A 27,363-nucleotide genomic window follows, 5' to 3' on the forward strand; every position below is an offset into this window, starting at 1 on the left:
ATTTCTTACCCTCTGTCATAGTTAGGGTTTTACTACTGTGATTAGACACCATAACTTGGAGCTGGCTTATAAGTTCAGAGGTCCAGTCCATTATCATCACGGTGGGAAGCATGGCAGCGTCTAGGGTGGCATGCTGCTGGAGGAGCTGAGAGTTCTACATCTTGTTCCAAAGGCAAACAGAAGACTGTAGCTAGGAGGACAGTCTCAAAGCCCATCCCCACAGTGACACACTTCCTCCAACAAGGCCACACCTTCTAATAGTGCCACTCACTTCCCTGGGCCAAGCATATCCAAACCACCTCATCTTCTCACTAGTCAGTCTTCTTACTGATGTTCCACACTACCCGACCTGGTTTGTTATCTTATAGGTTCTACTAAGCAAAACGACATTTACTGTCATGATAGCCTAAGAGTTACAGCATTTACTGCCCTGAACCAAGAGAGAACAGAAAACTCTACCTAGTCCTTCCTCTAGCACCACTACTGTCTGTGTTACTGTGAGCAAATTATAAAGCCTCTGGACCTCACTATCTTTATCTGAACAATGATGTGATGTAACCTCTCATTAGTGGTCAGGAGAGAGAGTATACAATTCCCAGCCTAAATAGTTCCTTGGATAAGAATGGCCCGATCCTCCAAGAGTCTAACGACATACTTACTAATAAGATGCCAACGGAGTATTTACAACCCTCAGAGTTAAGTGGCTGATTACGTACTTACAATGTCCTTAAATGTTATGCATGGCACTTAGGCAGTGAGGTAGCACTGAAACCTGGGAGCTGTCAGTCCAACTCTATCCTTTAAACATACGTACAAGGACTCAAACACACTTCTTCTTTAAAAAATATTCATTATTTTATAATTTGACGATGTATTTTGATCATATTTTGACTTGCTCTTCTCTCTGACCCTCCCACACTACCTCCCCTGCCAACTCCAGATCCTTTTTTTTTTTTCAAATAACACCTCAACTCTAATTTGTGCTGTTCATCCAGTTTTGAGTGTGGGGCCATCTACAAAAGAAAGCTTTATGAAGAACACTGTTCTCTCCCTCTCTTGAAGTCATCAACTGTTCACAGCTCCTCAGGAAGGGCTGAGAGCTTGTGAGCCCGTCCTCCCTCCATGCTAGACTGCTGACTGGCCTGATTTTGTGAGGGCTGTGGTCAGGTGGCCACAGCGCTGTGGGTTTGTGAGGATAGCAGTCCTGTTATACCCTTGTCCTTCACAACTGCTGCCTCTTACAATCTTCTTGCCCACAATTGATCCTGGGCCAGGCAGGGAGGAGAGAGAGAGAGAGACAGAGAGAGAGACAGAGAGAGAGACAGAGAGAGAGAGAGAGAGAGAGAGAGAGAGAGAGAGAGAGAGGGTCTGTGAAAGAGACAGACAGACAGACTTGGTCTCTGCTCTTTGACCATTTTTGAGTTTCTGTTTTAACAACTCTCTACTATACAAAGAGCTTCTCTAAAGAAGCCTGAGAGCTGTACCAATTAATAGGGAGAGAAATACAGATTTACAGGGCAGTTTGGTGTTTATGTTGGTTTAGCAGAATAATAGTAATATATCACTTCTAGGGCCTGTGAGCTCCCCAACCATGGGCTCTGGTCAGATTTGCAGCACCAGGCATGTATTTTCTTCTGTGAAGTGGGCCTAAAATCCAAAACCCAATCAGAAGGGAATTGGTTACCCCCAAATACCCTGCCTCTCAGTTTCTTCTTCTGGATTAAGTGAAGAATAAATCTGATAATAATCTGGCTGTTCTTTGAATATTACAAAGTATCAAATAATGTACATTATTCTATTAGCAAATAAATATTTGTAATCAGTTTCAGTTTTAAATAGTTTAACTGCTTGAAAAGGGGGTAATTGGAACATTTTCTAATTTAAAAAGAGATATTTTTATATTAGATGATTCAAACACTTTAAATACCTAGAAAAATTTACCTCATCTTGGTATCTCCTATCTCTGCTCCATCTACCTCTCTCTCCACAAAGATTTTTTTATATATCCTTTTAAAGGCTTTCTCTACACATTTAAATTACAGATTTTAACTGTTAATACATGTGTGTTTTATTTGCTTATTTGCTTTAAGACCAAATGGAAGGGTCCCACTAATTTCCTAAGCTGGTCTAGAACTCCTGTCCTCTAGCAACCTTCCTGCCTCAAGGTCCTAAGTAACTGGAACTATCAATGCACACCATCATGCTGACCCTATATATTTTCAATTTATCATGTACCCATATATATATATATATATATATATAACTTTCATTTTTTCAAATCTGATTTTTATGATGGCTCTTAAACACTTTAACCTCCCTTGTAGCCCACCACTCACCAGAGGTAGTGAAAAAGAAAGGATACAGGGAAAGTGGAACTGTTTAGAAAGGTTCTGGGGAGCAACTCCCATCTGTGTTATCTGGAAATCAGTAGTTTATAGGTTAGCAGGCAGCAGCAGCTTGATCCACTTGCAAACACCTCATGGATAGACCAGCAGTCCAGTTCAGTAGAGTCTGGTTAGCAATAGCAGTGATATGACCTAGCAGAGACAGCCAGGCCTCAGCCTAGGCTCCAGTCAGCAGGAGGAACCCGGACAGACACCAGGAGAAGTTCTCAGGTGCCTCTCTCAGGGAATCGAAGATCAGTGAAGACATGAGACCCATAAACATTGTACAGCTTGCTCTATATGCAAGCCTAGCTCTCTTTCCTTCACGCCACTCCATCCTATTTATACCCTCCAAACATCACGTGTTCCCCACGTGCCTTGCCTCAGCACAGGTCTTCCTTCAGCACATGCATCCAATCAGCCTGAGTTCTTGGAGTCCCAACAAATGCAGGTCAACTATGCAATGTACCAAAGAATCCTTCAACCCATGTCCTTTCATGTGCCTGCTTTAGCAGGACATCCTCTCTCCTGGGTCTGCTTCCAGTGAAACATTCCTTCACAAATCTACTACCTTAGTCTTCCAGCTGTGTCTATTTCAGGAGAACACTTCTTCATGTGTTTGCCCCAGCAAAACACCATCCAACACAACTGACTCTCCAAAGAACCCTTAAGTTTCCACTTCACATATACGACAGACAGACTTTCAGTCCATACATACAGGCCTCCCTCTATCTCTTTACTACTATACAACAATTTTTTACTGTACTATAGTTTATTTTAATATTTAAGCCTTGATGAACACCTATTCTGTTTCTAATTTTTTACTATAACAAAACATTTCAGTTCATTTTCTGAAGTTAATAACAAATTACCACACTTGTGGCGATTCTCATTTATGTATTTGTGTGTACATGTATGTGTACGGTCAGTCATGTGCATGCCAGAGTTGGTTCTCTCCTTCAGTTGTGAGAGTGTGAGGGACAAACTCAGGTCACTGGGCTTGGGAGCAAGTACCCTTAACTGCTGAGTCATCTCAGACACCTAACTTACAGATTTACAACAACAACACCAGCACTAACACAATATTCCTTCAGAGTTTTGTAGGCCAAAATCCAAGCTACGGTGTTAGTGGCCTTATATCCTTCTGGAGGCTGGAAAGAGTCCAATGCAGGCCTTGTCCTTACTTGAGTGACTGTGAGCCATCCTTGCCATTCCTCAGCTTGATGATGCTGCCCTGCAGTCCTTCATCTGCTACAACCTTCCCTCTGTGTCTCCTGTGGTGCCTTCGCCTTCTTAAAGAACACCAGCCGCCACTCAAGTTCCGCCCTAGTTACATCTGCAAATCCCTCATTCATCTATACGCCAGGCTCTAGGCAGGCAGAGGCCTGTACCGCAACCACCAGATATAGTACACACTCACTGTACATGAGACTTGTCAGGTAAGATGAAAACAGTTAAACTGCTAATTTGCATTTCAAGAAGTTTGAATATTTTTACCTTCACCAGCAGACTATTAAACATTCTCTCCCCATAGTCTTGCCAACTTCTAAAACTTTTGCTAAATTGATGAGTTAGGTAAAAAATAATGTGCCTTTATTGTTTCATCTGCATTTTAATTAGGCAACCACAATTTTCATCAAATCTGTCATGTACTAACTTTGTTATCATTCACTCCATAAAACTAAAAGTATGTATTTCATCAAATCTAACAAATGATTCTTAGTCATCTGCAGGGTTCATTTAACATTTGGTGTTAAATTTCCTAAACTTCACATGGTCTGGCAAAAATCATATAAATACAGACCTAAGAGCTGCAGAGGCAAACTCTACTACGTGGTATGCAAATGCACTATAAGAGAAAATATGTGAAGAAACAGAACATGTTCTAGACTAAATGTGAAAACATAGAGGAGGAAAGGGGAGACTCAAGGGACTGCCAGCCTAACAATACTGCAGGGAAGACAAATGTCCTCCAGAAGTTGGCAAGCCCAACGGAAGTAAAGCTATTTAAAGCTACAATGACTGATAGCTTTAAAAAACCAAGAAGTTCATGTAACTAATAATATAACAGACTTTCAATACATCTCAAAAGATATGGTAAAATCCCAATTCTAACTCCAAAGAAGCTTTCAAGTTGTTACCAAAGTGTAATAAACAAAAACGAAACACATCTGTCAAAACTAAGTTCATGAACTCCTGTGAAATGCACGTGATGAGAACTCCAGAAGCTTTTCCCACTCTCTTCTAACCACATGCCATGACTTCAGGCAATTTGAACTACATCTATATTTTGTATAAATCAAAGATACATTGTATACTAATTTCTCTCAAAACATGTCAATCATGAAGTTATAAATTTTGTAGATTTAATGAAAAAACTTTATACTTTAAGAAATAAAATCTCTGGATGGACAGTGGTGGCGTATGCCTTTAATCTCAGCACTTGGAAGGCAGAGGCAGGTAGATTTCTGAGTTCGAGGCCAGCCTGGTCTACAGAGTGAGTTCCAGGACAGACAGGGCTATACAAAGAAACCCTGTCTCAAACAAACAAACAAACAAACAAAAGAAATACAGTAGCTGACTAAGAGGAATTTTCTTTAGAGGAAAAAACAATGGCTAGGAATGAAAAATAGAGCAAATGCTAAAAGACTAGTCATATATAAACATTAAATACAAATAATTAATGAGTCATTAATATAGGCATATACAACACAAAGTGCAGCTACATCTGTGACTCTCAATGTAATTCCCATGACTCTGATTGTTTTCTCAAGACAGATTAAAGCTAATACTAGTAATGTGTTGTATCTGGACAGAAAGGGATTCTGAACTACAAGAAACACAAGGATAATGCAAAGTATGCTGTGGGTATGAATATACACTATGATCTGCTAATCCCACACATGTCATGCCAAGAACAGCTAATCATACTAAAAATAAAATGCTAAAAACTCACTCACTGTCTTCTGTGGGAAGAACCTGCAAGGAGTAAATCCACTCTATTATATCGTCCTTATTCACCACATCCAAGGAGTCCAGCATATCCAGCCCAGAAAGTGCAAAAAATGCAATTGTCAACCTAAAAGAAGAGAAAAGGAAAATGTCACCTTAACTATCAAACCAATGAACCATTTTCTGGCCTAAACCCAAAACAAAATAAAACAAAACATCAAAGGAAAAACCACCACCAACAACAAAATAAAACCAACTGAAACCCTACATTCTACTTTTAAAATAATTTAAATGCCATCCCCCACCTTGACAAATATGAAAACAAAACAAATAAAACCTCACAATTTATTCTTAGTAACTGAATAGTACCAGTCAAACCCTTGTTTTAACTGTTTAAGAAAGAGACTTTTAGAATCATGAACGCTTCTCAGCTGTGGGGTACAGGAGTCCACTGAAGCTTACATGCAGGCAACTTGAAGGCTAAAAGTAAGTTTTATGTGTTTATTGTGTGTTCTGTCTGACACACCACTAGATTTATTTTTTTATTTTTAGTTAGAGGTGTCACAACATGGCCTAAAAATGGAGTGGTTTGAGGATAATTCTGAGTGACAATCGTGAGAAAACTCCAAAAAAAGAAGACAAGAGTTTGACCTCAGTTCCTTCAAAATCACAGAACTGTTCTTGGATTATGGTTCCATGTCCTTCCCAGGGGTAGTGGATAGGAGTTTACTTCAGATTATTCATTACAACTGGCTATTACGATTTGTTTACATGCCTCTATAGAAAGACATGTTTCTGCCACTTACAGCTTAGCTTGCCAATTATGTGCAAAAGCTTGCCCTTGTGATTGTGGCTACTTTATTCATGTGACTCCTCTTAACCCTCAGAATCTAATCTGTCTGCCGCTCTGAATAAAGTTGGCTATTGCACGAGACCTTAGTCTGTCTCATTTGTCAGCTCCATTCTCCCAGGTCCCACCACCAGCTGGAGTGTAAACAATGGGTATAGTGTGCCCAAGAATGTGTGTTTGTGCACAGGATCAGGTCCCTGGAGAGAGAGGCCTGAGGTGTCAGAGTCTGTGAAGGGAGAATTGCAGGCAGTTTGTAAGTGAACCGCTGTGGGTGCTGGGAACTGAACTTGGGTCCTTGTAAGAATAGTATACTCTTACCTGTGGGGCTATCTCTCCAGCGCCATCCAGTTCTTCCTGTAGCTGCTTGTTTAACATTCTAGAAGAATGCAGCCTGATTATGCATAGCCCTTCCTAAAGGCTAAACAAAGATGTCTTCATTACTGAAGACACTTGACGGTTCCAGTCAGAAGTGATCATTTCGGAAAGGAGCAAACCAAGGGTTCAGTGCCTGGGAAACCTACTCAGCTCACATAGAGCAGTGTTTCTGAATCACGGTCAGATCACCTCTTCTACACCCTCACAACACACTACTCATCTGTCTCAAATCAGTATAGCCAAATTCCATCAATGCCAAAACACAGTCTTTGAAAATTTCATTTCTGTTCATTAAACAATGCAATTTTTTAGTGAAACAGTAAATAATATACTTCTTTTCATAAGGTCAGTGCCATTTGAAAATGAAAAATCATTTATTCTGTGAACACAAAAACTACAACTGTCACCTTAAAGGGGATAAAAGATAGTTTATTCTGGAGCCAAATACAAGTGCTCATGGCCCAGAAACACAGGTTTGGGTCATCCTACATTCTGGATTCTAACGTAGTTAGAGTTTGATGACGTTTTTATAGTAACGTATGTAGTAATTACGGTAATTTATGAATAAAGAAATTCATAAATTAAATCACTTTTCAAATATATGGTAGAAATATTAGGTAGATGTTAAAGATTAAGGCAAAGTGGGGAAATCACTGGCATAGGCTCCTTCCTTATTTTGACACTCCTAGCCTTTTTGCTGGTGGAAGTTTTAAATATATTTCAAAGGGTTTTTATCCATTACTAACAAGGATGTTAGGTCAGACACAGAGGTGGGCATGGAATGGCTATTAAGGGGATTGAAAATAGCCCAAGATAAATTGCTATTTGGCTCTAAACTTGCAACACTCCAACCTCTCCACAACCATAGACATTCTAATCAGTTAGCCAGCCTTGGAGAAGTTTCAGTGGAAGGTGTAGTTCTTCCCAGGAACTTTGGTTCATACTTTGGTTCACAATCCATAATTAGCACAGCAAAAACAGAAATGGTATGATTTTACAGAAGCAGTGAATTAGAAAATATCACTGGGTGTCTAAATATACAAACCAACATTAGCCCAAGAGTTAGCATTTTGACCAGTGTGGTTGCACACACCAGTAATCCCAGTACACAAGAGAAAGAAGCAAGAAGCCTGTAAGCTAGAGGCCACCACTGACTACACAGTGAGATCCTGCTTCTATAAATAAATAAGTAAACTCAGCTGCTTGTATCTGTCAGTAAGAAGAAAACAAGCAACATAAAATCAATTATGAACCACGAAAAGCAAACTCAAAACCAAAGTGAAATACAGATTGAATCAAGAAAAAGAAGAAGAAGAAGAAAAAAAACACTGAAAATCCAACAGATTGATAGGTCAGATCTTTTAAATGACATTATTAATGAGCCTCAAGAAAACTAAAAAAAGATATTTAAAAAGTATATAGGAGGGTGTGGACCGTATGCTGCTCTTGCATAGGACCTTAGTTCAGTTACCAGCACCCACACTGGGCAGCTTGCACCACATGGAACTCCAGCTCCAGGGGCTCTAATACCTATTGCTGGCCTCCACAGACACATGCACACACATGCACATAGATTTACATAGATATGCATATATATATATATATACATATGTATATATATATATATATATACACACACACACACACAAATAATAAATCTTTAAAAATTCTGTACAAGTGCAATGCACTAGACATAGGAGTGAAGACAGCAGCTCTCGGATGTTATATACATACTAATATAATGGTTGGTGTAGATTGCTATGGTTACACTGTAGTTATTTAATGAATTATGAGTTCAGACAATTTTACTGTTAGTTATGAGCAGAAATTGTATTGTGTAGTGCTGACATGCACCACTCTAATTTTACAAATATACACCATGGGATTTTGAAAGTGCAATTATAAATCTTTACTGATGGCTAGGTTAAATATCTCTTCACTGTATTAATGGTGCAATTTTTGACTTTTTTTAATGTTGGAATGAATTCATGGCCTGTGGCATGCTAGGACCTTGCTCTACTACTGAGCCACATTCCTATCTCTAGAAAAAGTAACTTGAAGTCTAGGCATGTGATACATGAAGTCTAGCAACTCATGCTGGCCAATCAGTATCTGTGGTGTGGAGAGCTTCTGGGGCCACTTGGCAGGAACTTGACATTGGGCCAGGACAAGGAAGTAAGCTCAGGAAGGAATCTGATTTTGGGCTAGAACAAGGAACAGGGAAGTAGGCTCAGATATCTTAGTCAACCTGAAGAGCCCTTAGAAACAGTAATCACAGCGATTTGTTTATTGCCTTGTTTGTTCCTTGACTCTTTGTGTTTGTCTTGCTTGTTCCTCAACCTAAGACTGACCTAAATGCTTGCATGTAATTAAAATGGTATAAAAGCAAATTGGGAAAAATAAACCTGCTTCAGCCTCAGTATGGCTGGGGTCATGCTACAGTATTGTCTAATTGTCTTTTTCTTTTTAATCCTCACTCCTGCGCTAGAGAACCTGCTGACTGACTGAGCTGGCCTGGTCACTGAGGATAAAGAAGAAAAAATTTTGCTGCTTCTCTTAATCTGTTCATCTTGGATCTGCTGAGATGGCTCACTGGCTGCTCTTCTAAAGGATTGGGTTTCAAGTCCCAGCACCCGCATAGTGGTTCACAGCCAGTCCTAGGCTCTCTTCTGGCATCCCTGGGCATCTGGTACAATGCAGGCAAAGTACTCATACACGTGGAATAAAAAATTTTAAATGCTTAAAAAAAAAAACAAAAACTTCTGTTCATCCTCTAGGGCTCAGCTCACACTGCCTGACAAGCATTTGTTTATGCCTTGTATATGGCAGCTGCCACCGAAGGTGCTAACGCAACGCTGTCCTGTGCAACATAGTGAGAGATGTTGCAAACATTGGGAATCAACAGCCAGTGGCTAAAATTCAAGTTCGTGGAGAACTTGAAGTATATTGGCCATTGTAAAAGAAAAACTGAATTTCAAATCAGATCTAATTAATTCAGATGCCAACAGCCAAATATGGCTACTATCAACTCAAAAAAGGCAGCCCCAGTGTTATATAAAAGACAAAACGTTATTAAACGAGCCAATAACTACAGGTAGTTGGCTGGTAGTCAAGAAAGGCTTCTCTAAAGAAATCTGGATTACAGTATATATAACTGCTATTTATTTCAGAAATTCTACATGAATAACAAAGGACTCTACTCAGAGTGCTAGTCTGTCTTGTTCAGCTCCTTTGCTGCACCTACCACAGTTAAGAATTTCTTGATCACATCTGTAGAAGTCATCTATAAAAATCCTCAAACTGAACCAGTCATGAAGTGTTCAAAATATACTAGAAGTTCCTAACTGAGAAAATGTAGGGGGTGCCAGCACAAAACCAATGGGTTACTGGGCGTGGTGGCTCCTGTCTTTAATCCCAACACTTGGGAGGCAGAGAGAGGCGGGTGGTTCACACAGTGAGTTTCAGGCTATTGTGAGATCTCGTCTAAAATGAAATAAAACCAACGTTTCTTATCATCCGACCCTAGGTAGCTCTGATACCAGGCTCCAAAGCAAAGCAGTGCAAAACAAGCCTTTTCTTTTTGTCTTCTCAGATCTACTTCTAAAACAGTTCCTTATCCTTTGCCAGATGTCAAACATTTGCCAATTCCAGCCTTAGGGTGCTTCAGGCAACACCAAACCTTTTTATCCTAACATGAGATTTACAATTCCCTGTAAGTAAACTTCCAATCAGATCTCAGGGATTCCCCTACCTTTTAATAAGAGTTAATTAAGGGAGGAGGGCAAGACAGGAGTGATGAGGGACAAACGCTTCGTATTTTACTTTCGTAAACGTAAGGAAACAAAAGTGACCCACAGGATGTTAAGGGAGTGGGAAAAGGAAGCTCACAGAAAATGGTTGGGAAGTGAAAAGAGGCGGAACCGGGAGACTCCAAAAGTCCTAGCTAGGAGCTCCACACACCTCCCAGGGCGCTAGGAGTGGGTGTCGGCAGCCAGCGGAGATACAGGAGGGAGGCCGGGACGGAGGAAGTGCAGAGTGGCGGGGAACCTGGGGGTGGGGGTGGGGGTGGCTGGGACAAGGCAGAGATCGCAGTTAAGGCCCGGTCCGGCGGCAGCGCAACCGGGCAGGTCCCGGCAGTCCAGCCGGTCCGCGGCGCGCATCCGGAAGGCCGCCATCGCCAGCCCCACCACGGCCGCATCCAGTTACCTGCTGGTCTCCAGCGAAGAATACCGCTCCGGCAAGACCTGGAGGCAGCGCTGGAAGAATCGCACGTGCCGGTCCCGCAGGAAATCCAGCCGTTCTCCTTCTCCGCTCCCCGCCAGTCTGTCGTCCTCCGAGGCCGCCATGCTGCTCCGGAAGCGACACCCACCGCGATCCGGAAGCAGTTGGCGCGCGGAGCGAAGTCGGCTCTAGCTTCTCACGGGCGTCAGGTTGGGGTCAGCACCCGCTGTTGACCGCTGAAAACCTCAGTGGAGCATTTCGTCTCTTCTCTCCCTAGGTTGGACAGTCTTTTCTACTCAGTACCACAGTTTTCCATTCTCGAGTGTCGTAAAATCAGTTCATAAATACCTTCCATAAGATTTTGTTTTTTGTTTTTCGAGACAGTTTGTGTGTAGCCCTGACTGTCCAGGAACTCGCTGCAATCGAACTCAGCGATCTGCCTGCATCTTTAACCTGAGTGCTGGGATTATAGGCATGCACCACCAACCCTGGCACATAAGATTTTTTGTGTTTGTTAAAATTTCAGAGTGAAACCCATTTCTTCTTGTGCTAACCAAAACATTTTAAATCCTGGCCCTAAATAATGTAAGAGTGTAAGATCTGAAACTTTAATTTTGCAAAGACACATTTTTGGAGGGACACACTTTTAAGCTGAATGAATATGAATGCTAAACATACAGTTAGAAACGAGACAAACGTTTTGCTAGAGATTTATCAACATTTTGAAGATTCAGACATTTTTCTAAATATCTTTAGAATATCTGAAATTACTTCAAAATGCATGCACAAATGTCCTCATTTTACAACGTTTTGACCTATGCTGTGTACTGAGGATGGTGCTTTTAAAGTGACGATGTCATATTGGCAGGGAGCAGTTCAATTGATTGAGAAAGACCCTTGAAATGGACCCATCAAAGACCAATGCATTATATAGTAGAACTCAAGAATAATTAGGATTAAAAGAATGTGGTCAGGTACTGGCTCAGATTAAGAAAGCTTAGGCACTAGGATCAGAAGATAAAGCTATCCAAGCAGAATTTATGAAAATCAAACAAAAGATCCAAAGAAATATAAGTAGGCAGTATATGTAAAAGTGTTTGCTTAATAAGGATTAATTTTTGCTTAAAAAATTAAAAAAAAACATTGATTGTATAAAGGGAATTAGACAATTTAAGAACTACTTATACTTATACTTTATTTCCTCTTGTTGATAGTTTAGAAATACTGATAGAGATTTCCTCTTAATAAGTATAGCAAAATAGTAAATTTGATTTATGTTTACAAATACATAGACATTCAATTATGGGTTGGCTTCTTACCCCAGAGGACCAGACTATAAAATGTTAGACTTTATGGATCAGATAGCCTGTCACAACTATTCAGGCCTTCAGTTGCAATTTCACTATAACACATAATTAGCTATAGGCAATGTAGAGCCAATGGACAAGGCTGTTTGATAAAACTTTATTCATACAAATATAGAATTTAAGTTGCCTTGGCCATATACTATCCCCTTTAAGTTCACAAGGCACTCGTGAGGAAGGATTCCACCAAAGATTAGAACTAAACTAGATTCTTTAAAAACCAACCAAATTTTGGTGTACTTTTAATTCTAAAAAATCAATTTCTTACAAAACAGCAACCTATGGGTTTGTGTTATACTTTATAAACTCAACACTGCAAAGCACCCGAGTGACTTTTGGTACTCAGCAGTTGCAGCACAAGCCTGGCAACCTGAATTCAGTTCTAGGGACCAACATAAAGGTGACAGGAGAGAACTACCTCCACCAAATTGTTCTTTAATATTCCCCCAGCATATTGTGGCACATGTGCGCCTGCCCCCAGAGACAGGATACTTACACACACACACACATACACACACACACACACACACACACACACATACACACACAAATAATATAAAGGCTGGAAGTAAAGATACTTCATGGAGCATACTTAAGGCCCTAGGTTGATTCTAAACACCAGCATCAAAGACATCAAGCAGGATGCTTAGCTTTGACGAAGGCAACTGGAGCATATTTGTGCACAATACAAAGCAACACAAGAAAGGTTTACTTTCCTGCATCTTAAGACAGCTGTTCTGTTCTCTTGAATTACTTCATCTTGCATATTCCTCAATTGTTCCAGATTATTTAAAAGAAAGAATAAATAACTAAAATGGGCATTTCCAGTTAGGAATACTTCCTCATTGTGCATCAATAACTATACAATTAAAATTTACTTTCCAAACTAATTACTTATACAACTATTAACTATTACATAAGAAAATGTTTAAATCTCTAATCCTAGTAATTTTGGGGCCATTCAGACTATATATGTCTCAAATTATAATTAAAGACATTTAAAGATAAAATTTGTAGTAAGTAAACATCCTATATTTTATGTATACAGTACTTTCCTTGTGAATTGAAATCTATTAAAGTTAAGATGACATAAAATGCTTTATATGAAAAGCTGACTTGAGTTCTGCTTGCAAACATGAAGTTTTCTACTTTTGAGTCCAAAACCATCAGTATACTGTTTAAAACTAGCTTACTTCAAAAGAAAGAATGTTCCTATTTTGGGGCAAGCAAAAGAAAATGGTACCAGCCAATAAGGTACAAAGACACAAAGATTTTATAAATCTGTGGAGTCCAAAAAGGTTGAAAGAGAATTTGACATAGTTGCAGGAAACCCAGAGGATAACATCATAATATATGAATACAGTACATATAGGAAGGGAGGTTATTTAAAATAGTCTCCATATAAAACAAAGCATGCTTTAATCAAATACAAAATATCCATTACACAAAAATGAAACAATTAACAAACTACCATTTTGTTAAACTTAGAATGAACAACTCTTTTTTAAAAAAGAAAAAGACACCTTATGTTTTCGTGACTCAAGCTTAGTTACTTCCAAGTTATAAAAGTAACAAAATTTGGCTTAAAAAAGACTGATTCTCCTAAATAATGTCACTAAGCCATGATAAAAACATCTCTGAAATATTTTGAGTATTTAAATGTAATAATGTTTGTAACACAAACCTATTTAAATAACTTTCATATCAATAACAGGCCAACATGTATCATCTTTGTACAAACAAAATACTGACAATGCTATAAGACACTTAAAGCTCTCAATTCATACACAGCACAATAACCAACCTAAGTTAGTGATATTTAAATAGCATAGTTAATCACCTTCTCCTGAAATAGCAATGTACTAACATTCTTATCAAGTGACTAGCAATTGTATTATCTCATAGTCCCTCTAGATTCCTTGCCGCCAGGTTGGAATGGCCCTAAAGAGAAAAAGAGAAAATCAATTATAAATATGTAGGAAGGTAAGAACAACGGATAAAATGGCAACCTACAATATCCATGTAGGGCTGGTGAGACGGCTCGAAGGGTAAAGTGGGTAAAGGCACTGACAACCCCTGCTGGGGTCCTGAGACCACACTGTGGAAGAAACTATCTCTGACACTCACATGCACTCATACCAGCCAGAGCCCTCACATACCCATGCACACAAAACACACGATACAAATATAATAAAAAGTTAAAAATAGAGATTTGCTTTAAATCTGTTGATGAAAATATATATTCAGAAACTGTATAAAATACAACCATGAATACAACTGCATAAAATAAAACTCATTATAAATTTCTATAAATGAACATCTTGTACTACCTTCTCACCTGTGTGGGATATGGAGAAGAGGTCCGGAGTCTGATGGACCTATCTTTTTGGTTCGTTCTTCCCAGCCTTTGGTAGGTTTATAAAGCCTAGAGGGATCTCTACTGACATTATTTTCAACCTGTGATCAGAAGTAAAATAGTATCAGTTAACTTATATGAACTAAATTTGTGCTGATAAACTCTCCAGTAACACGAAGGAGTTTTAAAAACTATACTTGGTGTTACTCAAACATTAACAAAGTACCATGTCCAAAATCAGCTCCTGTTGTGTGTATGCTGCTAACATCAACAAATAAACTGTGGAGTTATCCTTTCTGGGTTCTATTATTTCATTTCTATTTTAATTACAAGAAACAGACTACAGCTTATATAAGAGCACTATAATTGGACAATAAAGGTAGAATAAATAACAGCAATAAAGACATGTACTGACCCACGAGGGCGTACCCACATTGGTTCTGAGCCATTATCAGTGGGACTAAACAATGCCCACAGCTGTTGAATGAAGGGTCAGAAAGAATAATGTGTGAGAGGAAACAGAAAATTCATGATGAAAGAAAGAGTGCTTCTAAAATGACATGGTGGAACTCAAATAATTGCTAAAAATGAATGAAGTTCTGCTCTGGAGTGTATAAGTGTGAAATGTGAAACAGAGAGAACAGTGAGGTAGAGACAGAGCGGTTCTGCCGGGCTCCTTAAAGTCAAGGACTCAGGATGAGGAGGAGGGAGCCAGGGAAAGGTAAGACAGTCTGGTGTGCTCTGCTCCTGGCCTGACTACAGATATTCTCTACTGTACATTTCAGAAAGGGTTTTTACTGATCTTGCCGTAAAGAAATGATAAATAACTGAAGAGACAACTACACTTAATCTGACTTAAATACACATAATATACATGTTACATACATTAGGAAATGTAGAACTCATTAATGTGAAATTTTTATGATTATATATTGTTTGAGAAAATAAGTTTTAAAGGTAGATATGCTAGCTGGGCAGTGGTCGAACATGCCTTTAATCCCAGCACTTGGGAGGCAGAGGCAGGAGGATTTCTGAGTTTGAGGCCAGCCTGGTCTACAGAGTGAGTTCCAGGACAGCCAGGGCTACACAGAGAAACCCTGTCTTGAAAAACAAAACAAACAAACAAACAAACAAACAAAGGTAGATATGTTAAAGCAGGGCATGATGGCATATGCCTATGCACTCAAGGACAGCCTGGGCTACATAGCAAGAGCTGTGTCAGAAACAAAACCCAATAGAATACCTTTTCTTTTAATTTTGTTAGTCGCCTTTGTTTTTCTGCCTTCTCCTCTTCTTTTGCCTGTCTATCTAGAATTTTCAGTTCGAGTTTATGTAAATCCTAAGAAAGTACCAACAAAAAAGATTACATTAAAAAACACAGTCAACATAAATTTGCTTTCCTAAGTGTTTACAATGTAAATCAAGTCAGTAGCCCACTCCTTCAAAGGTGGTGTTTTCACAGGAAGGCTAAGCCAAACTTCCCTGACTGTGACCCCTGCTGGCCTTCCTGCATTAATGTCTTTTAAACTGTCACTTATTTTACTCAAAGGCTCACTCTAAACCTCTTAAGGAGTAAACTAAACACATTTTTCACCTATCAATAAGGCTTCCTCTAGAATGGATTCTCTCATGTGAGTTCATATTTTCAGTTTTGTTTTCTTTTTTCTCGTCTTTTCTTTTCTTTCTTATTTTTCTTTTCTTTTTTTTTTATTATGGCGCCTGCTTACTTTGTGGGGAGAGGGGAATGAGTAAGTAAGCAGGAGTTCTTTTGTCATTAGAAGGATATATATATGTTAACTGAAAGAAAGGAAGTTCACACAACTCATGTCTTTTCATCTGTTTTCCTTTGTACCTCCCTTTATGAATGTTGTTGCTGTGCATTTTGATGCCCTTAACAATTCGTAGCATTTTTTACCCACTGAGAGCGATTTTGTTAAACTTTGAGCATCTTCGCATAACCTTCCGCGTCTCACCTAGACAACACGTTCAGCCTCGCTTAGTCATCACACTCAGCGTGGGTCACAGCCTCCTCAACTATTGATTCCCATCCATTGCTTGATGTTCCAAATATACTGGAAGTATAACTCTGTGTGTGTGTGTGTGTGTGTGTGTGTGTGTGTGTGTGTGTGTGCATGCGCGGGGGGGCACTAGGAATTGAACCTAGAGCCTCCAACCTACTAGCCAAGTGTTCTTCCACTGAACTATATTCCAGCAGTGTGCTCTAACGTGTTTAGTTCCCATGAATAACACTGTTGACACTCCTCCAAGCCCTTAGACAAGCTCTCCGTTCTGTTAGAGAAGAGCTCTCTTTCCCTTCTCCTTCAGGACTCAATTCAAGCATCCCCTTCTCTCTAACACTCAGAGCTCTGGTAAGCACTCTCTACACTATCGACCCCCTACAATACTCTCTCTATACCTAAGTCACCACACCATTTGTCCTAATTAGGTTTCTAGTGGTGTGAGGAACACCACAAACAAAAGCAACTTGGGAGGCAAAAGGTTTATTCCAGCTTACAGTTGCAGCTCATCACTGACTGAGCAAAGTTAGGGCAGGAACCTGGAGACAGGAACTAAAACTAAAACAGGCCATGAAAGAGCTCTGCTTACTGGCTTCGTGCCTCATGGCTTGCTCAGCCTGCTTTCATGTAGAACCCGGGAGCACCTGTGCAGAGATGGCACAGGTCACAGTGGGTGGGGCCCTCCCACATCAGTCAGTAATAAGGAAGACGCCCTATAGATATGTCTACAGCCCAATCTAATAGAGGCATTTTCTCAATTGAAGCTCTCTCTTCCCAGAAGACCCTTGTTTGTGTCAATTTGACGGAAAAAAAAATCTGACCAGGACACTATCACTTTACTTGCACACATCTTTTCCACTAACTATAACTTACTGGAAGTTAAGGGGTGAAGCATACTCACTGTGCTATAGTGATGCCAGCAGGTGTGACGTGTAAGATGAGGGGATGAACTCAGTGTCTACGTAAGCAAACCTGGAAGCAAGGACTCACTCATGAACTACCTAGGAAGGGTGTTTACTCACTCTTTCTTGAAACCTGGAGATCTCATCAGCAGCCGTCTTCCTCTTCTCTGCCTTTTCTGTCTTTTCCTTTATCTCTCTCTCGAGCCTCAGGAAATCCTCTTGCTCCCTCTTCTGCTGTGTGTAGCTCTCCAGGAGCAATTTGAGCTTTGACTGCCGCTGGCGCTCTCTCTGCTGCTTTCTCTCTTTCTCTTCCTCCTCTCTGAGCTGGGAAGCATGCTTCACTGACATCTCTAGACTCTTCTGCTTTTTCCAAGCTTCGACTGCCAACTTCTGTTTCTTTCTCTGTTCCTCTTTCTGCTTTGGATTATCTTCTGGTTTGCTCTGAGAAGGCAGAGGCATGGTGTCTACCTTTTCCTTTAACTTGAGTATTTCCTCCTTCTTTTGCTGCTTTTTGGTTTTCCAACTTTGAATAGACTAAAATGATCAGAGTGAAAGGTGACAAAACCAAACAAGCTTGTGATGAGATCAGCCAATGGCATTTCAAACACAACCTCAGTTCTATTTTCCCAGAAAGATGTTCATCTGTAGATGCTGGATGTTTAGGTTTTTAGGGTTTGTTTTAAACCAGTGAAGTTTTTCTACTCATGTTTAAGAAACTTATGGTATACTGTAAATCTCGGCGCCCTGGATTATTCTTTGGCCTTCCCATGCATGCAGGAGCCCTCCTGTCTTTTCCATCATTCTCGGATACTACATTTCCCTCTAATCACCTCACTTTTGTTTTCAAATTCTATTTTTAGGCAGACAATATTTTCTAAGAGATCTTTCTCTTACAAAGTATCAAAATAAGATTTTAAAACGGGATAGAATCCGCTGTGAATTGGATGAGAATGGCCGTATAAACTCATATTTTTTAATGCTTAGTCCCCAGTTGGTGAAACTGTTTGGGAAGGATTGGAAGGTGTAGTCTTATGAGAGGACATGTGCTTCATGATTATGAACCAAGATGTAAGCTCTCTATTCTAGCATCATGCCCACCTATCTCCTGTTCCCTGCCATGATGGCCATGAACTCTAAAACCCCTAGAACCACATGCCCCAAATCAAAGCTTTCTTTTATGGAGATTCACTAAGGCATTCATAAAGTGATAGGAAGTGATTTTTACACAGAGTTCTTGTGACAAATAAATGAGTTAGTACCTGGTACATGATGTTTCATAATCGCAGGGAAGAAAGAATGAAACCATCCCATCTCTAAGTATGAATATGTCAAAGATTATTTAAAATTCTAGCAACATTTATGCCATACAGTATGTCATCTAAAGTATCATTCAGTTCCTGCCTCAGTCAGGGAACTATTTCCTCATCTTTCCTTACAATGTATCTATCATTCATTCATTCATTCATTCATTCATTCATTCATTCATTCAATAAATCCTACATAGTACATAGTGAGATGTGAAAAGCAAAGTTATAGGATTCAGATGTGATTAACAATACCAAATACCATCTAGATAGTACCTCTTGATATGCCAGTCTTAAAACATATCATGGATTTGTGGTATAATGTACTTCTTTCACTGAGACAAACCGTGCCCTCCCCCCGAAAAATATTCTATGAAAAAAAATCAACTGAAGTGAATAGTATGCTTGCTGAACGACTGACTATCACCTATCTATCACCTCATTTCATGATAGAGTAGTCAAGTTTACAGACTGGTATCAAGTCCATGGATCAGCACTGAGTGCCACAGGTCTAGGTGAGACATGGCATAGGCACATTATAGGGCATGGTGGAAAAGTCATTAGTGAATGCCCGATGGACCACTTATTTGGGGTTGAAAAGAAGGTGGTAGCCTTTGCTCTAGGAATATTTTGTCAAGGAATGGATGGGAAAGGGAGATGTACATAAAAAGAGAGGGTATTCAAGGGCATTCAGAGCATCTCTGAAAATGATTAAGTATCATCATTTATGCAAAACATAGGCTATACTAAAGGAATTGGGGGGTAGAAATGGTAAATTCCCTACTAAACATCTTAAACTCTGTATATTTAACACTCAATACTTGTATTTCACCCAACTTCTGTCTCCTCTACCATGCAAGCTCCTTCTCTGTGTTCACACTGCCTTCTACCTCAGCCTTACGTCGAATCTGTCAAACCTTAGGAAACAGAGCATAAGAGCAACGTGGAACTGGGCTGCTTGCTTCTGTTATGAGGAGCACTGTGTCTATTCCCTTTTGAGATATGGCATTCCACAAAGCTGGGAAGCAACCTACACAAGTCGGTAAAAAAACGAATTGTTGGGCTGAGAGTTCCAGTAGGGTTGGGAGTTGAGGCCTGTGAAGTTCTACCAGGCTCCAGGACAGTGCTGACATTGCATTGCAGACAACCAAAAATCTAGTGTTCAAAGCTGTGGTAGAAGAAAAGCCTACACATATTTTAGTAGCTTATGATTTTGTCTTTAAAAATCATTTATATGCTAAAAATCTCTTAAACCTCCCAAAGTCAATCTCCTCATGCTCACCTTATTTTAGATGGGGTAAAACAATGAGAGCAAGAACACAAAAGCCACAGCTTTCTCTAAACTTCAGACTATACGTGCGATCATTCTTTGTTTAGAAGACATGTATTCTTGCTAAACCAAACAAGTTAAAGTTCACCACAGCTGACCTCAGACAACAGGAGCAAACACCTCAGATATTTCAATATTTAACCTATTTCTTTAGATGAATCGTTCTCAGCCGAGGTGATTTTCCTCCCCAGACGAAAGAGGCAATGTGTAGAGATGTGTCTGTGGATTAGAGGGGAGGGAGTGCTGTAAGCACCTCATGCTGGAGCCCAGCTAGGACAGCACTAACCACTCCACCATGACAGGACAGCCACCACAACCTAGTCAATCAGCACCAGATGCTGATAGAAAACCCTGACCTAAGTCAAAGCTGGGCTAACATGTATTTGAAAATGAACCTTGTAGGACATTTGCTATAACCTTCTTATGGTAGCTAAAATTTGAGTCTTTACACAATGATGTTGAAGTTCAAAGACAGCAAAGAAACTTTTAAGAGTCTGCTCCCCCATAGCAGCTAATGTGGCATTTACTCAGATGACCTTTTCCTGTCATCTGTGCAGCTCTGAATCAGCCCTTGTCCTGGGAATGGAGGGACAGTCTTACGGTGCATTACATAACTCCTTGTTGTAGAAATGTTTGGACTTGGGAAGTCTAACTGAAGTTGTACTACTGAAAACAAGTTCCCTAGCTTTTCAACACCTTGGTTTCACCTGCTGTAAGACACCATGGGCTACTCTATGCTGTTTGTGGAAAGCTAATGACACAGTTAATCTCTGCACACCTGGCACAGACGCACACGATTCACAACAGCTATCGTAATTACTATTACCTCTTTTTTCTTTTCTTCTAGAGCCAGGAATTTTTGGTACCACTTCTCATGTTGCTGAACCTCATCTGGCGTTCTTCCCGGAAGGTGTTCCACAACCTCCTTCATAAATGTCGGCTTCCCCTTATGTTTGTTCCTCACCTTCACAAAGTTCTGGTGGTCCACATCATCCCAGCCCCCCTGCCGCCCTCCTGTTTGCTGGAGGAATTTTTCAAATTCTACCACTTCTTCTGGAAGCGTACTCGGTGTCACTCTGTCTACAGGAACTTTGCTTGAGATGGCTCTGAAAGCTTTCTCTGTTTCTGAATTACCCAGAGCCCAGGACTCAATCCTCCTGGAGATGGCGCTCAGCTCGTTATTGGTTGTTTTCTCTTCCTGAATAAGCTCTTCGTATCTAAAATGAGCAAGAATGAAGTCTGAATAACACAATGACCGATCCAAATGAATCTTTCACTCTTCTGAAAATGTAATTACCCCTGACTGTTGCATCTACCTTTGTTGACATTTCTAATATTAGTAATATTCATGTATGAGCCTTAAAGGAAGTTTGTTTCCCCGATCATAAATAATCTTGCAAACTTTTATTGGCGATCTTCTGGTGTCCAAGATAAATGAAAATTTACTTTAAGTATAAAAGGCAATTTAAACTGTAGGACAGAAGGCAGTGTTAGTGTTGCTTTTGTATAAGACTCAGTACATTCACAGGTAACAACTCAAAGTAAAAATTTTAGGTTAAGTTAGTTTAAAACATACATTAATCTCTGTTCTTCTTTAAAAGTATTGATTGCATTTTCAATTTCTTCCATCATTTCTCTGAGCTTCTCAACAACTGTAAAAAAAAAGTCATATTTTCATATAGCTGAGTTAATAATTAATACAGACTTCCCCTATTTAAAAACATTTCTTAGCCTGAGCAATTAAGAAAACTTGCTCATAAGTACATTTTGTGATGATAATACTGATTAAAGGTATTTTCCTCACCCATATTATTAAATCCTATAATCAGTATTACTTTTATAAAAATTAATTCATGTAACACATACTATTGTTTACTTCTAATTTTTTAAAAATATTTTATTTATTTATATAATATATATACATATACATATACATATGCATATACATATACATATACATATATATATATATGATATGTACACTGTAGCTGTCAGACACACCAAAAGAGGGTATCAGATCCCATTACAGATGGTTGTGAGCCACAATGTGGTTGCTGGGAATTGAACTCAGGACCTCTGACAGAACAGTCAGTGCTCTTAACCGCTGAGCCATCATCTCTCCAGCCTACTTCTAATTTTTAGTTAAGAAAATATTTTGGTTAAAAATGTGGAAAGTCAGACAGTAGTGCACCTTTAATCCCAGCTCTTGGGATGTGGAAGCAGGTGAATATCTGTGTGTTAGAGGGTAGCCTGATCTACATGGTGAGGCCTCAAAAGAAAACAAAGTTATGCTTAAGCTAGCATGTAAGCATATACACTACTGCCTCACGTTTTCTGTGGCTATGTATGGTATTTCAGAGCCTAGAACCGGCCTGATCCATTTAATTTTCCTGTTGATGAACCTTTAAATACACAGAATGGTACAATAAAACTCTGTGAATGTATATTTATAACATGTCCAAGTAAGTATTTTTATAAAATAACTACTAAACTTGAAATGCCGAATAAGGAAAGTATGTCTACTCCACAGTGTGTTAGACTTGTCTGTCTGTCTGTCCTGCAGAGTCTCTGCTGACTCATCTCACCACCTTCCTCCCATGTGCTTTCCATCATGTCCAAAGTAAGTCAGGTACCTGTCATCAATTTAACTGATGTTACTGTGATTATTGAGAAACATGGACATGTATTTCACTTGAGTTTTGTATTTCTTTTGATATAAATTTGAAATTTTGATACAAAATTTCTTTTGTGCCTTATAATCTTTGTCCATTTTCCTCTCACTGTTACCTTGGTTGCTCTAATTTGTAGGCATTTTATAAATCTTGTGAATATTTAATTATGAAATTGCATATGTAGTTATAGTTTTCTACTTTGTCTTTCAACAGTGTTTATGGGTTTACGTGTTCTTAAAGTATTTAATTATGGTCTTTTTTTCCTTTTGATTTTTGTTCCTTTCTTCTTATGCAACAGAATTCTATGAGAAAGATGTTACATGTTCCCTCTAGCACACTATGGCTTCACTTCATTTAGTGAATACTTCCCACCCTTCTCCTGTTTGTCAGTGTTACTACTTGCCATGCTCCAAGCACTGCACCCATATTCTAGAGCACTGCTGCACTCCATCCTGCCCCACACGATACGAGGAGGCCTATGATCTCCACTGCACAGCTGAGGACACAAAGCTCGGAGAGATCGGGAACTTGCCTCAAATGTCCTGACTAACAAATGACAGAGTGAGGCATTCACACAACTTCTTCTTCAGGTTCACACGCTGTGCTTTGAGCCTTTACAAATGAATTTTGAAACAGGAGTTGGGGATGTAATTTTTTATTTCTTCCTCCTCCAGACTAACATTTGTCTCAGTAGGGTCAAACCATTTCTTATGTGTTTGAAATACTTCTGAAAGATATTTTTTTTTCAAAAAGCAAATGACAGGATAAGCTCTGGACTAGGAGTTGGGAAAGCAGTCATGTCCTACTTACTTGGCTAACTCTGAACCTTCCTGCGTCAGTGTTTCCGCCTCACAGTGGCTCTTCTGCCTACTTTACACTGTTTTAGGGTTGAATAGTAGTTCAAAGGCTGAAAAATTCCACATAAACTCTGACTACTATACTTCTCCACCCAACCCTGATTAATTCCTAACAAAGGAGGGCTGGCTCCACCGATACCAAATGGAAAGGATGAAACATTTACTAGAAAAGCATACATTTCTAAACGCGCTAGCAGAAAAGGACAATGTATTAAAGAGAATCTTATATTGAACTCTGCTCACAGTCAGGCGTAGGCTTCACATCTTTCAGCTGGTTCTGAAGTTTCTTTACATTGTTATGTATCTTGGCCAACTGTTGCTGGATCTTTGCTCCTGTAAGGAAAAGTCCACACTGTGACAAGTGTGGTTACAATTAAGCTTCCGCAGGTAAAATCCACTCTGTCCCTTAGTCGAAAGACCTGGAGAGGATGTACCTTTCTTCCTTCTGTGGAAAATGAGTTATTGACCATTGTTTTAAAAACATGATGAGTAACTGATGTTTAATACATTGTACTCTTTAAAAGCTTTTCTTTTTAACGTGTTGTAATTTCTGGAAACAGAAACTGCCCTTAACTTATTTGTAAATATTAAAACTAACCAACATTAATTCTATGTGGTGTGTGTGTGTGTGTGTGTGCGCACGTGCGCACGTTCATGGGCACATGTATGGTTTATGTGATTTTATTTCTGTCAGCATATGTGTGGAGGCCAGAGGCCAATGTCAGATGTCTCACTCTATAGTTCTCTAACTTACTAACTTTTTAATAACAGGGTAACCTATATCTTCGTTTCAAAAAATGTACTACATTTATTATACATGTGTTACATGTCACAGTACATGTATAGAGGTCAAAGGACAACTTTTGGAAGTTGGTTCTCTTCTTCCACCATGTGGGTCCCAGATATCAAACTCCAGTCATGAGGCATGTCTCTGCCTGCCGATCCATCTTGTTGGAACCTCCACTGTCATTTATTTCTTATTTCTTGAGGCAAGGTCTCTCACTGAACCTGGAGCTCATCAATCCAGTCAACTTAGCTCCACAGTGAGTTCTGGGAATCCTCCTGTCTCTACTCCATGGCACTAAAGTTACAAAGACACGCCATCACACCTGATCTTTACATGGCTACTAAAGATCTTAACTCGGGTCCTCAGGCTTCCTCCTCGACCCATGACCAGTACTAATTCTATGGAGACTGACAAATTTCTCATTTCACCGGAGCACATGCTCTTTAATAGGTATGTGTGGCACTTACTGGTTTCTATGCCACAGGTTGTCAAGAAGAACCATAGAACCACCCAGAAGTAAAATGGTAGGTCAATAATGAAAAGTATAAGAACAAAATTATGGCCTGGGACATTTTTAGATGACCTAGCACCAGAAAGTAATCCTGCTGGGATTTTTATTTACATGAGTAGAAGACTCAGGGCAAACAGACTCACACTCATCCATAGCTGTGCAGATGACAGCATCATTTTGTAACAGTCAAGTAGTGCTTGCAGCCCTCTTTTCTCTTGTTTGTTTTTGCAACTTGTCTAATCCCAAAATACCAGAGGCTTGATCACAAGAATCCTTAATGACAACTTTTTCCAGAGCCAGGAATCAAACCCAAGTTTTCTTGCACACACGAGGCAACTACTAGAACACTGAGATACTGGTGTTTGGTTTTGCTTTTCTAAAATTATCAATAGGTTTAGAGCTAGAGCAATGTCTAGATTAGGCCTCCAAATATGAGTATTTGACTCTAACATGCTTCCACTTAAAAAAAAAAAATTAAGACCGGGCAGTGGTGGTGCACGCCTTTAATCCTAGCATTTGGGGGGCAGAGGCCGGTGGATTTCTGAGTTATAGGCCAGCCTGGTCTACAGAGTGAGTTCCAGGACAGCCAGGGCTATACAGAGAAACCCTGTCTTGAAAAGCCAAAAAAAAAATTTTTTTTAAATCTTTATTTTAAAGATCTTTTTATCTTGGGGTGTGTGTGTGTGTGTGTGTGTGTGTGTGTGTGTGTATGCATTTACACACATATGTAGGTCCCAGTGGAGGCCAAACAAGGACACTGAATCACCTGAAGCTTTGTAAGCCTTCCAGTATGGGTGTGAAATACCAGTCTTTTGCAAGAACAGCAAGTGCTCTTATACACTCAGCCATTTCTCCAGCCCCTTAGTTCAGTGGTTCTCAACCTTCCGTATGCTGCAACCCTTTAATATAGTTCCTTATGCTGTGGTGGCCCTCCCCCACCATAAAATTATTTTGCTGCTAATTCATAACTAATTTTGCTAGTTATGAATCATAATGTAAATACCTTATATGTAGGATATCTGATATGTGACCACCAAAGGGGATGCGGCCCATGGGTTGAGAACTGCTGCCTTAGTTCCACTTTTAAAGTTCCACTCTATAAAGTTATAAAGTTCAACCAGACATAAAAATCCCTTTATTGTCCTTTTAATTGTACAAAGCTTGGTCCTCTATTGGATTTTTAAGTCAAGAAACTTTTCTGAGGCTGCACGTGGTACTCATTGGTAACCTGTGGCACTTAAGATGTAAGGAGGGGAGGGTGGTGTGGTGGGCCAGGATGGAAACCAGCGAAGGAATGAAATAAACTCTGTTAGCAAGTTAAATAATTAGGGAGTGGCTTCTGTCTTCTTCCTCACAGCTCATCAGCTATGCCATTATCTTGTGCAATCTTATTTGTCATTTGGAAATGAAACACTGCACAGCCAAACCACTCAGTCAATAAAAATGAAGACATTTACCGAAAACCAAGGAATGATCCCTGAGTTAAGGAACAATTATTTACTTCTTTAGAGCTGGGATCTATGAAGAAAAATGTGTCTCTTTGCATAGAGATTGTGGTGGTTTAAATGGAAATGTCCCCCATAGGCTCATAGAAAGTGGCACTATTAAGAAGTGTGGCCTTGTTGGAGGAAGTATGTTACTGGGGTTGGGCTTTAAGGTTTCAGTTGTTCAAGCCAGGCCCAGTGTCACTCTCTTTTCCTGCTGCTGAAGTGCCCTAGGGGCTTTCACCAGCCTTACACCCACCTGCCTGGGATCACGGCTAGGCCAAGTTCCATTCTCCACCCATAGGATCATTCTTGAGTAAAAAAAATCTCAGAATGTACTGACAGTCACCTGACCCTCTGGAAAGTCCCAGGTAGAGTTCAAATGCATGCATGCTTGCTAGCCAATAGATTTAAAGGTCAATATGCTTAGCCAATAAGTTTGAACTGTAACCTTATTGATGTAACCTGAGCCCCTAAAAAGTATAAAAACTGCTTGTAATAGTCATTTGGGGTTGCCTTCTAGTCATCCCCTTGAGGGACTGATTGAAGGCTGTCCCCGACAAGCCAGAAAATAAACCTCCTGCCTCTTGCTTTTGTATCAATCATCTCGAAGTAAATACCACTGACTGAGGGTTGGAGGATTTGAACTGCCTTCAGACCTGGTTGTAGAACTCTCAGCTACTTCTTGACAATCATGTCTGCCTGCATGCACCATGCTTCCCACTATGATGACAATGGACTAAACTTCTGACTGTTAAGCTAGCCCCTAATTAAATGTTTTCCTTCATAAGAGTTATTGTAGTCAGTGTCTCTTCACAGCAATAGAAACCCTAAGACAGAGACCATCTGTTCCCTCCTGTTTTAGACAGGCACACAGTGTTAATAATGACAATAAAACTGAAGGACAGAAAACAGTTTTTAAAAAAAATAAAGTTGCATTGAAAAAAGAGAAAAGTGAGTTGGACACGGTGGTATGTTACCATAATGCCAGGGTTT

The 27,363-nt window shown here is 39.7% G+C and overlaps 2 protein-coding genes across 2 annotated transcripts in view; both read right to left on the minus strand.

Moving 5' to 3' along the window:
* The window catches only part of Pggt1b (protein geranylgeranyltransferase type I subunit beta), a 41,597-nt gene extending 30,665 nt beyond the window's left edge, over window positions 1-10,932 (minus strand). The window contains exons 1-2 of the mRNA XM_028777190.1: window positions 10,768-10,932; window positions 5,345-5,463 (exon numbers count right to left, since the gene is read on the minus strand). Coding sequence (XP_028633023.1) covers window positions 5,345-5,463; window positions 10,768-10,907 — 259 coding nt within the window. The 5' untranslated portion in view covers window positions 10,908-10,932. The remainder of the gene's footprint in view (window positions 1-5,344; window positions 5,464-10,767) is intronic.
* A 2,464-nt stretch (window positions 10,933-13,396) lies between these two features.
* Ccdc112 (coiled-coil domain containing 112) overlaps window positions 13,397-27,363 on the minus strand; it is a 32,505-nt gene continuing 18,538 nt past the window's right edge. The window contains exons 4-10 of the mRNA XM_028777166.1: window positions 23,829-23,918; window positions 21,633-21,708; window positions 20,883-21,273; window positions 17,543-17,956; window positions 15,746-15,841; window positions 14,485-14,603; window positions 13,397-14,087 (exon numbers count right to left, since the gene is read on the minus strand). Coding sequence (XP_028632999.1) covers window positions 14,057-14,087; window positions 14,485-14,603; window positions 15,746-15,841; window positions 17,543-17,956; window positions 20,883-21,273; window positions 21,633-21,708; window positions 23,829-23,918 — 1,217 coding nt within the window. The 3' untranslated portion in view covers window positions 13,397-14,056. The remainder of the gene's footprint in view (window positions 14,088-14,484; window positions 14,604-15,745; window positions 15,842-17,542; window positions 17,957-20,882; window positions 21,274-21,632; window positions 21,709-23,828; window positions 23,919-27,363) is intronic.

Source organism: Grammomys surdaster, unplaced genomic scaffold (genome assembly GCF_004785775.1).
Source record: "Grammomys surdaster isolate TR1022 unplaced genomic scaffold, NIH_TR_1.0 278, whole genome shotgun sequence".
In the NCBI taxonomy this organism is placed as follows: Eukaryota; Metazoa; Chordata; class Mammalia; order Rodentia; family Muridae; genus Grammomys; species Grammomys surdaster.